The sequence below is a fragment of the Moschus berezovskii genome, chromosome 20, assembly GCF_049115385.1.
Source record: "Moschus berezovskii isolate FMDL1 chromosome 20, NW_MosBer_1.0, whole genome shotgun sequence".
Taxonomy (NCBI): Eukaryota; Metazoa; Chordata; class Mammalia; order Artiodactyla; family Moschidae; genus Moschus; species Moschus berezovskii.
In genome coordinates this window covers 53,031,861-53,044,347 of record NC_142479.1, presented here as the reverse complement: position 1 = coordinate 53,044,347, position 12,487 = coordinate 53,031,861, and the positions used below count along the sequence as shown (strand labels likewise).

General features: G+C 37.8%; 1 protein-coding gene and 1 long non-coding RNA gene across 2 annotated transcripts in view; one reads left to right on the top strand and one right to left on the bottom strand.

Annotated features, from left to right (window-relative positions):
* LOC148774736 (uncharacterized) overlaps window positions 1-12,487 on the bottom strand; it is an 89,835-nt gene that overhangs the window by 23,506 nt on the left and 53,842 nt on the right. The gene's annotated exons all lie outside the window — the stretch shown is intronic.
* KRT26 (keratin 26) lies at window positions 5,837-11,515 on the top strand. Its single transcript, XM_055396950.2, has 8 exons — window positions 5,837-6,343; window positions 6,780-6,862; window positions 7,806-7,962; window positions 8,590-8,751; window positions 8,835-8,960; window positions 9,578-9,795; window positions 10,381-10,448; window positions 11,203-11,515. Exons 1-8 carry the CDS (start codon window positions 5,903-5,905, stop codon window positions 11,355-11,357), a joined length of 1,410 nt encoding a protein of 469 aa, XP_055252925.2. The 5' UTR covers window positions 5,837-5,902; the 3' UTR covers window positions 11,358-11,515.

The window sequence follows — 12,487 nt, the reverse complement described above, 5'->3', positions numbered from 1 at the left end:
TGAAATAAAAGGATCATCAGAAAACACTAGAGGGACTTCCCTGGTGGTCCAGTGGCTAACACTTCATGCTTCCAATGCAGGACGCCCAGGTTCTATCCCTGCTCAAGGATCCCACATGCTTCAACTAAGAGTTTCCATGCTGCAGCTAAGACCCAGCACAGACAAATAAAATAAATATAAAAAAAATAAAATACTAGAATATTTATATACCAACAAAATGGATAATTTAGAAGAAACAAATTCTTAGAAACTTACAATTTACCTAGACTGAATCATGAGGAAAATTTGAACAGACCAATAATGAATAAAGAGATTGAATTGGTAATCATAACCTCTCAGCAAAGAAAAGCCCAGGACTAGATGGTTTCCTGGTGAATTCTACCACTTAAAGAAGAATCACAGCCTATCTTTCTTAAACTCTTCCAAAAAATTAAATAAGAGGGAAATTTTATAAACTCATTTTACAAAGCCAGCATTACCTTTATACCAAAGACAAAACACTACAAGATAATAAAATTATAGATCAATATCTCTGATGAACATAGGTGCAAAAGTCTTCAACAAAATATTAGCAAACAAATTCAAGAGCACATTCAGTTCAGTTCAGTTCATTCGCTCAGTCATGTCCGACTCTCCGCGACCCCATGAATCACAGCACGCCAGGCCTCCCTGTCCATCACCAACTCCCGGAGTACACTCAAACTGATGTCCACAGAGTCGGTGATGCCATCCAGCCATCTCATTCTCTGTCGTCCCCTTCTCCTCCCGCCCCCAACCTTTCCCAGCATCAGAGTCTTTTCCAGTGAGTCAACTCGTCGCATGAGGTGGCCAAAGTATTGCAGTTTCAGCTTTAGCATCAGTCCTTCCAATGAACACCCAGGATTGATCTCCATTAAGAGGGTCATAAACCATGATCAAGTGGGATTTATCCCTGGGATGCAAGATGGTTCAAAACATACAAATCAATAAATGTGATACACCACATTAACAGAAGGAAGGATAAAAATCATATGATCATCTCAATAGAGGCCAAAAAAGCATATGACAAAATTCAAACCCTTTCAGGATAAAAATACTCAAAAAATTTGGTATAGAAAGATGTATTCCAACACAACAAAGGCCATATATGACAGTCCCACAGCTAACATCAAACTCAATGGTGAAAAGCTTGAAGCTTTTCCTCTAAGATCAAGAACAAAAATCTTTTCTTCTAAGATCATGTCCACTCTTGCCACTTTTATTCAATACAGTACTGGAAGTCCTAGCCAGAGCAATTAGGTAAGAAAAAGAAATTAAAGGCATCCAAATCCAAAATGAAGAAGCAAAACTGTCTCAGCTTGCAGATGACATGATCTTAAATATAGAAAACCCTAAAAACTTCCTCAAAAAACTACTAGAACTAATAAATTCAGGAAAGTTGCAGGATACAACTCAACATTTTTAAAAAATCAGTTATTGTTTTATATACAAATTATCCAAAAAATTTAAACAATCTTATTTACAATAGCATAATAAAGAATAAAATACTTAGCAATAAATTTAATCAAAGAGATAAAATATTTGTACACTGAAAACTATAAAACATTGATGAAAGTAATTATAGCAGAGGCAAATAAATGGAGAGACATTCAAGTTCACAGATTGGAAGAATTAACATTGTTAAAATGTTTCTACTACCAACATACTCTACAAATTCAAACAATCCCTATCAAAATCCCAACTGTATTTTTTTACAGAAATAGAAAAATATCCTAAAATTCATAGAGAAACACAAAAGACTCTTGATAACCAAAGCAATTTTGGGAAAGAACAAAGGGGAAGGCATCACATTTCCTAATTTCAAAATATATTACAAAGTTACTGTAATTAAAACACTAGGGGAGATATATAAGTAGCCAATAAACACGTGAAAAGCGGCTCAACTTTACTAATCACTAGGGAATGCAAATCAAAATGAAAGGAGATACCGCCTCATACACAAGTGAATGACTGCTGTCAAAAAAAAATAGAAAATAACAAGTGGTAGTGGGGATGTGGTTGCCAGGTGCTGGGAAGAGGAGGGAATGGAGAGTTATTGTTTAATAGGTATGAGTTTCAGTTTTATAATATGAAAACAGTTTTGGAGATGGATGTTGGTTGCAAGCATTGTGAATGAATGTATTTAATATCACTGAACTATACACATAAAATGGTTAAGTGGTAATTTTGTGCTTTGTGTATTTTACTGCAATTGGGGGTGGGGGAAAACAGTATGGTGGAAGGGGGAAAGATAGACTTAAACCATTGAAACAGAATAGACAGCTCAGAACTAAACTCACATGTCAACTGATTTTTGACAAGGGAGCCAAGGATACACAATCAGGAAAGGACAGTTTTTTCAACAAATGGTATTGGAAAAACTGAATATCCACATATAAAAAGAATAAAATTGGACCCCTATCATATGCTTTTCATACTGTTCTTAGAGGATGAGATGGTAGGATGGCATCACCAACTCGATGGACATGAGTTTGAGCAAGCTCCGGGAGTTGGTGATGGACAGGGAAGCCTGGCATGTTGCAGTCCATAGGGTCGCAGAGTCAGACATGACTGAGCGACTGAACTGAACTGATTATACACTATTCACAAAATCAACTCAACACGGATTAAAGACCTAAATATCAAGACCTGAAACTATAAATCTCTTCAAAGAAAACATAAGGAAAAGCTTCTTGACATTGGTCTTAGCAATGGTTTCTCAGATTTGATACCAAGAGCAACAGGCAATGAAACCAAACATATATTGAGGACTTTTTAACATAACTTCCAGGGAAAAAAATCAAAATAATGATAATGAACACTTGCTGTGTGCTAGGGTCTATTCTGCGCATGCATGAAGCTCAGTCGCTTCAGTCGTGTCTGACTCTTTGTGACACTATGGACCAAAGCCCACCAGGCTCCTCTGTCCATGGGATTCTCCAGGCAAGAATACTGGGGTAGGTTCCTGTGCCCTTCTCCAGGAGATCGTGCCAACCCAGGGATCAAACCCAAGTCTCCTATGTCTCCTGCATTGGTATGTGGGTTTTTCACCACTGGCACCACCCGGGAAGTCCACAGTCTGTTCTAAGCATCATTTAATTCTCACAACAACGCTATGAGGTAGATTCTATTAACACCCTCTTTTTACAGATAAGAACACTGAAGCAGTGGTTAGATAAGTTGCCCAAGGTCACACAGCTAACAACCGGAGTTGCTGGAATGCTAATCCAGGCAGTCTGGCTCAGAGTCTGTTTGCTTAATTACAACATAACACAATGCTAGTGAGAACTTCAGGCTTCCACCTTCCAGCAAGGGAAGGAATAAAAATAAAAAAAAAACCTACTAAATCATCCTAACTCCAATCAGTCTGAGATTAAGCAGTCATCAGAGTCTCTTTCCCAAACAAATCAGGGAAGCCATTTTGTGAGAGGAATTAGCACACCAGAGTCTGATTCTCAGAAAAAAACTAAGAATCTGGGGACAAAACAAACCTTATCTGTGCTCAAGAATTGGTTAGAAGAAATGTAGAATGTTAATTTTAAACAAAAGCAAAAGATACCAAAGCATATTTGAAATTAAATGCTAAATTTATCAGGGAAAAAATTAGCATCCAATCATTAGAATAAGATAATGTAAGGAATAACTTTATCCTGAAATAAGCTGACATCAAAACTGCCTAACTTAAAGTTTGTGTGTTCAATTATTTTTGAGTACCTACATTGTTGTTGTTCAGTTCTAAGTCGTGTTCGACTCTTCATGACCCAATGGACTGCAGCACACTGAGCCTGCCAATCCTTCACTCTCTCCCGAAGTTTGACCAAGTTCATGCCCATTGAATCAGTGATGCTATCCAACCATCTCATACTGTTCATTGGATTCTACCTACACCATGTATATTATATAATGAATGTTCTAATACCCAATAGATTCTCAAGAAATGATAATGATATGCAGCTGAATACACGTTTCTTATCATTAATAAAATAACCACTGTCAGGGGAGAAATATATAGATAGAACTAGCCTAGAATATTTAACTCTGTCCCCCACTTCTAGAAAGGACTAAAGCATGTCTAAACTTTTGTAGTAATTGTTAGTTCGGAGAAAATCTATGATTAAAAAATTCAAGAGGTTTGCCCTTATGAGTAAATAGATAACAATGTTTCACTGAGTTTAGCATCATACATTCCAGTCCTGCTTTGATATAGAAATGCTTTATAATCTGTGTTGCCTCTTAGCTTCACAGTCAACTTGTCTTCAAAATGATTTTAATAATATATGCTTACCTTATTACACAAAAGATTATCACTTAATTAGTATTTATAAAAGATCTAGAGATAAGCAGATTATGTTAATAACACTTTGCAGTCTCATAATACCTCTTATCCACGAAACTCAAGACTTATCAACTATTACACTGACAACATACTCTGTTTTTCTTGTATTACTCATGGGAAACATGGACAAAAAGACTGAAATTTTGACCAGGTCACTACAAAATCAGTACCAAGTTTCTAAATATGAGCTGAATCTCTTATCACATTGTTCTAAATGTGTCCCAACGGTCTCAGTTAGTTTTACCTTAATTATCTTTAAATACTTTGGGTCAAAAAATATCGATTTTTATGGATTCTGGTACACCAACTATCATTTAGAAACAATAAATGTTGGATGTTTTTCAAAGGTATTCACTATCCACAACATTGACAACTCTTACTCAGAAAAACTACTGTTTCAAAACTATTTGGACACATAATCAGTTAACCAATCAATTTGCACCATTTTAAGTGATGGACAGCTGACCCTGTCTGACATGTCTACTCTATTATAATAATTTAAATAATTAACACTTACAAAATGTTTGTGCCCATCCAACTGTGTTGTAATCATTAGTTTTTCGAACTGCTCAACATTCATTTGAGACTTTTCAACATCATTATTTTCATTTGCCCAACAGGGAAAAGAAGCACAACCAGACAGGATAACTTCCCATGGGCATCAAGGCAGAAGGAGGAAGACTCTGCTCCAATGACAACTAATCTTTTATCTAGAGTACCATGATTATTGGTTTTCTAAATAGCGATGAAAATCCCCCTCTTTTTCATATATTTTACTCCCTCTTCACCAACGTGAGGCTCATTTCTCAAAAAAATTCATAATGTCTTAAATACATACATTTAAATTATAAAACATTAAACAATATTTTTGAGTTAGAAAAATGAGCAATTTGGAGGCTCAGAAGTTACTTGAATAGACATTCTGTTCCTGGACAGAGATTTCCAAGAAATCTCGATACAAGTAGTTTTTCTGTCAATGCCACATACTCACTAATTTTAGTTAAATTGATAAAGTTCTGCAGGACTTTTATTTCTGTTTTTTTTTAATCAATTAGAGAGCTCCCACTACCAAAGGATCACTATATATTGAGAGCACCTGATTTGAATAAGAAAGAAAACATTCAATAACAGATGAATAATAAAAGTACTTCATAAGTATTTACAGAACAAAAGCGTTAGACATTGTCCATTTGAATTATGAATCTTTTGTTATATTGGAGGGAAAAAAACAACAAAAATCTATTCCAGAGGTCAACAAGATGTACATTGACTCATATATAATATTGACTTTTAAAACTATGATTTGGTATTATTCTATCTGGCACCTTTTTCATATACAAAGATATCCCTACAGACTGGACACTATTAAAAAATCACCCAATTGTGAAAAACAACAATTAGCATGCAAGTAATATTTTATTACAGATCGGCATAGTTAAGGCTGAAATGACCTCCTAAATCCTATAAAAGGCCAACAGAGCTAACTTCCATGGACAGTGTCTTTTGACTTTGCTCCTCTCTGAGAAAGGGTCGTTTGGTGCTGCCGCCATGTCTTTTCGACTTTCTAATGGATCCAAGCGGCTCTGCTCTCAAGCTGGCACTGGTCGGTTAACTGGTGGAAGGACAGGCTTCAGGGCTGGAAACATATGCGGTGGGTTGGGAGCAGGAAACAGCTTCTCTGGCCCTCTTGGAAGCATTTCTTCTAGAGGAAGTTTCTCTCATGGTGGTGGAGGGTTGGGAAGTGGTGTCTGTACTGGTTTTCTTGAAAGTGAGCATGGCCTCCTCCCTGGGAATGAAAAGGCGACACTGCAGAACCTCAATGACCGCCTGGCATCCTATCTGGACCACGTGTGTACTCTGGAGGAGGCCAATGCTGACCTCGAGCAGAAAATCAAGGGCTGGTATGAGAAGTATGGGCCTGGTTCTGGCCGGCAACTTGCTCATGACTATAGTAAATATTTCTCAGTCACTGAAGATCTCAAAAGGCAGGTAAGAAAGATGGATACTTTTATTACAGGCTTTGAGTGTGCATAACCTTAAAAAAAAAAAGATGTAATAGAAAACATGCTTAGCAAATTTGTATGAATTTGCTAATTCTACATTCCCAGTGCTTGGCTCACTGCCTGGCAATAAGAATTTGCAGAATTAATTGATGAGAGAGAAATTGTTTCCAAATAGATAGAATTGCTTCATTGATCTTTTATTACCTCATACTTTTTGATAAAGAGTAATAAAACTGTCTGTGATTGGAAAAGTTTATATTTGGCTCTTAAACTCTGCAGAAAATCCAGATTTCTTTAAAATAGGGGAAAAAAATGATACTAAACTAGATGTTTTATGGATTAAGAAGATAAGAATCACAATGAGATCTGGAATCTCCCTTGACTTTTGGAACCTAACATTTTGCACCATCTACCCTATTTAGATTATTTCTGTGACTACCTGTAATGCCAGCATTGTTCTACAAAATGAAAATGCCAGACTGACCGCTGATGACTTCAGGCTGAAGTAGGTAAACATAAAGTAATTAATTATAATACAGGTAAAAATACTACATTGGAGTAGAGAACATAACTTTTGCTTTAAAAACCAACATGGTTTCATAAAGTCAGACTAGATCCCTGAAGAGATTAAATGTGCCCTGGTACAAAGCTAGCATAAATTTTATTTTTTTAACTTTTTAAAAACTTTTTTATTTTGTATTGGAGTATAACCAGTTAACAATGCTGTGATGGTTTCAGGTGGACAGCATGTATCCATTCTCCCTCAAACTTCCCATGCAGGCTGCCACATAACACTGAGCAGAGTTCCCTGTGCTATACAGTAGGTTCTTATTGGTTATCCATTTTAAATATAGTGGTATGTATATGTCGATCCCAAACTCCCTAACTATCCCTTCCTCCCATCATTCCCCCCTGACAACCATAAGTTTGTTCTCTAAGTAGGTGAATCTGTTTCTGTTTTGTAAATAAGTTCATTTGTAACATTCCTTTTTAGATTCCACATATGAAGGATGGCATACAATATTTCTCCTTCTCTGCCTGACTTACTTTACTCAGTATGATAATCTCTAGGTCCATCCATGTTGCTGCAAATGGCATTATTTCATTCTTTTTAATGGATGAATAATATTCCATCATATATATGTACCACATCTTCTTTATCTATTTCTCTGCTGATGGACATTTAGGGTAAAGCTAACATAAATTTTAAAGAGTAATTTTCTTCTGTTAAGCACATGGGATGCCAAAAATCAACTCTGAAGAAGCAACTCCAAAATAATATTCATAAATCAATAGGTGTTCCAAAGTGTTTCATCATTTTGCTATCATCATCTGCTTCAGGGGTATGTACTGAACATCGGTATCTTTCAGTATATGAAACATCTAGAAAAGTCATGCTTTGCACCTACCTACGATTATAGTTCTCAAGCATTTTAACAACCTTCTAGGTATGAAAATGAGCTTGCTCTGCACCAGAGTGTTGAGGCGGACATCAATGGTCTTCACAGAGTTATGGATGAGCTGACTCTTTGTACAAGTGACCTGGAGATAGAGTATGAAGCACTCAGTGAGGAACTGACATACCTCAAAAAAAATCACCAGGAGGTAAGGAACCCTGGCTTCCTATGGTATCCGATGCCCCTCCTCAAGTCCACTGTGGATCTCAATCAAAAGTCTACCTTGAACAGATTTGTGATTGCCAGGAGGGAAGGGGGAGAAGGAAGGGATGGACTGAGAGCTTGAGATTAGCAGAGGCAAACTATTATATACAGGAGAGATAAACAGCAAAGTCCTACTGTATAGCACAGGGAACTGTATTAAATACCTTGTGATAAACCATAATGGAAAAGAATATGAAAAAGAATCTGTAGGTATGTATGTATAACTGAGTAACTTTGCTGTATGGAAGAAATTAACAAAACACTGTAAATCAACTCATGTGTGTGTGTGTGTGTGTGAGCTCAGTCGTGCCTGACTTTTTGCGACCCCATGGACTATAGCCCTCCAGGCTCTTCTGTCCATGGAATTTTCCAGGCAAGAATACTGGAGGTGATTGCCATTTCCCTCTCCAGGGATCTTCCTGTACCAGGGATCGAACCCACGTCTCTTATATCTCCTGCACTGGCAGACAGGTTCTTTACCACTAGCGCCACCAGGGAAGCCCAAAATCAACTATACTTCAATAATTTTCTTTAAGTATACCTTGATGATTAATACAGATCGCTTTTCCAGGAAATGAAAGCCATGCAGGGTGCAGCAGGGGGGAACGTGAATGTGGAGATAAATGCAGCCCCAGGAGTGGACCTCACTGTTCTGTTGAACAACATGAGGGCTGAGTACGAGGACTTGGCAGAACAGAACCGCGAAGATGCTGAGGCCTGGTTTAACGAGAAGGTACATGTAGCAAATCGCAGGCCAAGGGTTTGTTCAGTAGACCGCCAAGCAGGTCACTAACCCATCTGACAATTATGCTTCAGAGCACATTGCTGCATCAGCAGATTTCTGACGATGCGGGAGCTGCTACAGCAGCCAGAAATGAGCTGATGGAACTGAAACGCAACCTGCAAACCTTGGAAATAGAACTTCAGTCCCTCATGGCCATGGTTCGTAGGCATCACCTTGACTTGGATGTGTGTGTGTATTAAGTAAATATATATATATATATGTTGTTGTTGTTTAGTTGCTAAGTCATGTCTGACTCTTTCAACCCATGGACTATAGCCTGCCAGACTCCTCTGTCCATGGAATTCTACAGGCAAGGATACTAGAGTGGGTTGCCATTTCCTTCTCCAAGGGATCTTCCCAACCCAGGAATCAAACCAGCATCTCCTGCATTGGCAGGTGGATGCTTTATCACTGAGCCATATGGGAAGCCCATATATATATAAACATATAACAATATATTTAATTATATATCTGAATATATATAACTAATTATATTTCACTAAAAATGTATTAAATAGACAAGGACATATTACATATCAGCATTTTGTCTATAAACATTACTTCTGATTCACCAATCCAAAAACCTGAAGAAGGAAAAACAAGAAGCGTTTACAATGGAGAGCAAAAATTTTTTTTAATTTGGTTAACGTTGATTTTCAAGGGGAAAGATTTAGCCCTTGTACAAAATATTTCTTTCCACCTTGAGAATGTTGTTAAAGCATGAACATGTGGTTTATCTGTTACATGTGCAAGCTATGCTTTGTTCTTCTTTCAGAAACATTCCTACGAATGCTCCTTGGCTGAGACTGAAAGCAATTACTGCCATCAGCTCCAGCAAATCCAAGAGCAGATTGGAGCAACGGAGGACCAACTCCAGCAGATTCGGATGGAAACAGAAGGCCAGAAGCTTGAGCACGAAAGGCTTCTCGATGTCAAAATATTTTTAGAAAAAGAAATTGAAATGTATTGCAAATTAATAGATGGGGAAGGAAGGTAAATATCAACCCATGAAAAACATGAATCACACATCGACTAGGTTTTCTCGGTGTACATGTAAACCAGTACTGTATCCTAGAATTGCCTGCATCACTTAGCAATTTGTCACTGCATCTAAATGACATGAAAACAGGCAGCAAAATCCAATCTCTTAGTATGTAAAGTATCTATACCTATTAATGTTGAGAACATTTAAATATGGAATATTGAGCAATTCCTGGACTCCAATCTAGGAGGAAAACTGCTTTCTGAGATTGAGCATTGAAGTATATTTCTTATAATAACACACTCCATTGTGGCTTCACTGGTTACCACCCTATTGTGTTGTTGTTTAGTCGCCAAGTCGTGTCTGACTCTGCGACCCCATGGACTATAGCCAGCCAGGCTCCTCTGTCCATGGGATTTCCCAGGCAAGAATACTGGAGTGGGTTGCCATTTCCTTCTCCAGGGGATCTTGAAGCCATATTTGAAATTAGAACTTCAATTGAAACTAGCACTCCAAAACTTTTATTCCCCATTCATAGTTATTTATGAGCTTCCCTAATGAAAGAAAATTGCAGTAATTTTCTTTTCTCTTCACAGAAAAAGCAAGTCCACATATTACAAATCAGAAGGGCGTGGGCCCAAAAATTCTGAAAATCAAGTCAAAGGTACAGGAGGTTTTTTTTTAAACTTGGAATAAGTCATTTATTTGGAAACTAAGTAAAATTGTATATAAGTTTAGTTCTAGTGGATGAAGGGATAAGTTATCAGTTCTTAACATTCATATTTCATGCTCCTGTAGAACAGATGTGGTCAAATTATGAAATTACTGAAATGGGAAATCAATTCCCCCAACATTTTTCTTACTTCAGTTCAGTTCAGTTCAGTTCAGTCGCTCAGTCGTGTCCGACTCTCCGCGAACCTATTATTTTCCCAGTTTCAATGTTTTTCTAGAAAAGCAATTTTATTTTAAACCACAAAAACAGGGCAAGTTGGTGTTTAAAAGAAGACGTTACTTGCTTCAGGCCTATACCTGACTGATACTTCTTAATGCATGTTTCACTTATGCTTTCAAACACCTATTGTTCTAAAAGATAAGAAAGATAGTCTCAGGCCTTGCTAAGCACAGATATTGAGTATTATCTCTCAATTTTCAGCAAACTCGCAAACACTGTTTGTCTGGGTTTTTTAATATTTTTATTTATTTATTTACTTGGCCGTGCTATGTCTTAACTGCAGCATGTGGGGTCTAGCTCACTGACCAGGGATCAAATCCAGGCCCCTTGCATTGAGAGCAGCAGTCTTAGCCATTTGACCACCAGGGAAGTTCTGCAAACTGTTTTATACGAGCATACCCATTGTGACTAAATACCTTTCCACCTGTTAAGAATGAGTACTAAGCTTGCATTTATTTTATTTTAGACCCAAAAGAAGAAGCTGTTGTGAAAACAGTGGTTGGGGAACTTGATCAGCTTGGCAGTGTCCTCTCACTAAGGGTCCACTCAGTTGAAGAAAAATCCTCAAAAATAAGCAACATTACAATGGAGCAACGACTGCCTTCTAAAGTCCCTCAATGAGGGGAAACGCTACTTAAAACAAACAAAAAAAAAAATCTGCTTTTGTAAAATCCTATTGACCAAAAAAACCCAAGGAAACCATTCATTTCTGTTCTTCAAAATAAAAGGGTTAGAAGATGTTTTCCTTCTCTTCCCTTCCTCAGGTTCTTTGTATGTCATCCTTCCCAGGAATAGGAAAAAAATCTTGCTCTGTCCCTGGTTTTGCTTGCATTTGGTGGAATCTTTATTGCTTCTTCATTAAAAATTTTCTGTCCCAAGTTATTTTTGATAAATTCTGTGCTTTTGAATTTCCACAGTTGATCTCAATGTCACAGTACTAAGGATGTGCTAATAAAATTAAGTGCTTCACTTGTAGTCATATTTACTCCAGTTCATGACAGGATGAATTGCAAAGAATGCCAGTCCTAACCTCTAGTCCCAAATCTGTCCCTGATTAACTATGTAAATGACTGGTTCTCTTTGAGTTTGAGCTGCTATGGATCTAATAGAAAATGATAGTGATCGAGCTTTATAATTGGGTCAACCTTAGAATGCAGGGGTGATCAGCTAACGTTCGTTCGTTACTCTGGATAGCTGTTTTCCATTTTGCACTTGGTTACTTATTGACTGGGGTGGTTCTCAATCTTGCTCATATTCTCCTGAACACAAGATCCTGCCTAATATCCTAACCAAGTGATTTTAGAAAGTGCAGCTGGGTCTAGACAGCAGCAAAGTTCTGGGATATAAAAGTTTATTTCAAATGGGTGATGAGGCAGTGAAGTGAAGTCACTCAGTCGTGTCTGACTCTTCGCGACCCCGTGGACTGTAGCCCACCAGGTTCCTCCGTCCATGGGATTCTCCGGGCAAGAATACTGGGATGGGTTGCCATTTCCTTCTTCAGGGGATCTTCCCAACCCAGGGATCGAACCCAGGTCTCCTGCATTGCAGGCAGACGCTTTAACCTCTGAGCCACCAGGGAAGCAATGAGGCAGAGAGTTCTGCAATAACCTAGATTTCCAATGTGAATGACGAAGTATCAATAAAGGGTTGTTTTGGGGTTGTTTTGGGGGGGGGGGTAAGGATTGGTTTGTTTGACTGCACCATGTTAGTCGCAGCATATGGAGTCCAGTTCCCCAATCAGGGATCAAACC

What these genes read in the sequence shown, in the direction of transcription:
- KRT26 (XM_055396950.2), top strand. Translation starts at nt 5,903, where the DNA reads ATGTCTTTTCGACTTTCTAATGGATCCAAGCGGCTCTGCTCTCAAGCT. An exon ending in TCAAAAAAAATCACCAGGAG is followed by an intron (nt 7,963 to 8,589) that starts GTAAGGAACCCT and finishes TCGCTTTTCCAG; the next exon opens with GAAATGAAAGCCATGCAGGG. An exon ending in TTCAGTCCCTCATGGCCATG is followed by an intron (nt 8,961 to 9,577) that starts GTTCGTAGGCAT and finishes TTCTTCTTTCAG; the next exon opens with AAACATTCCTACGAATGCTC.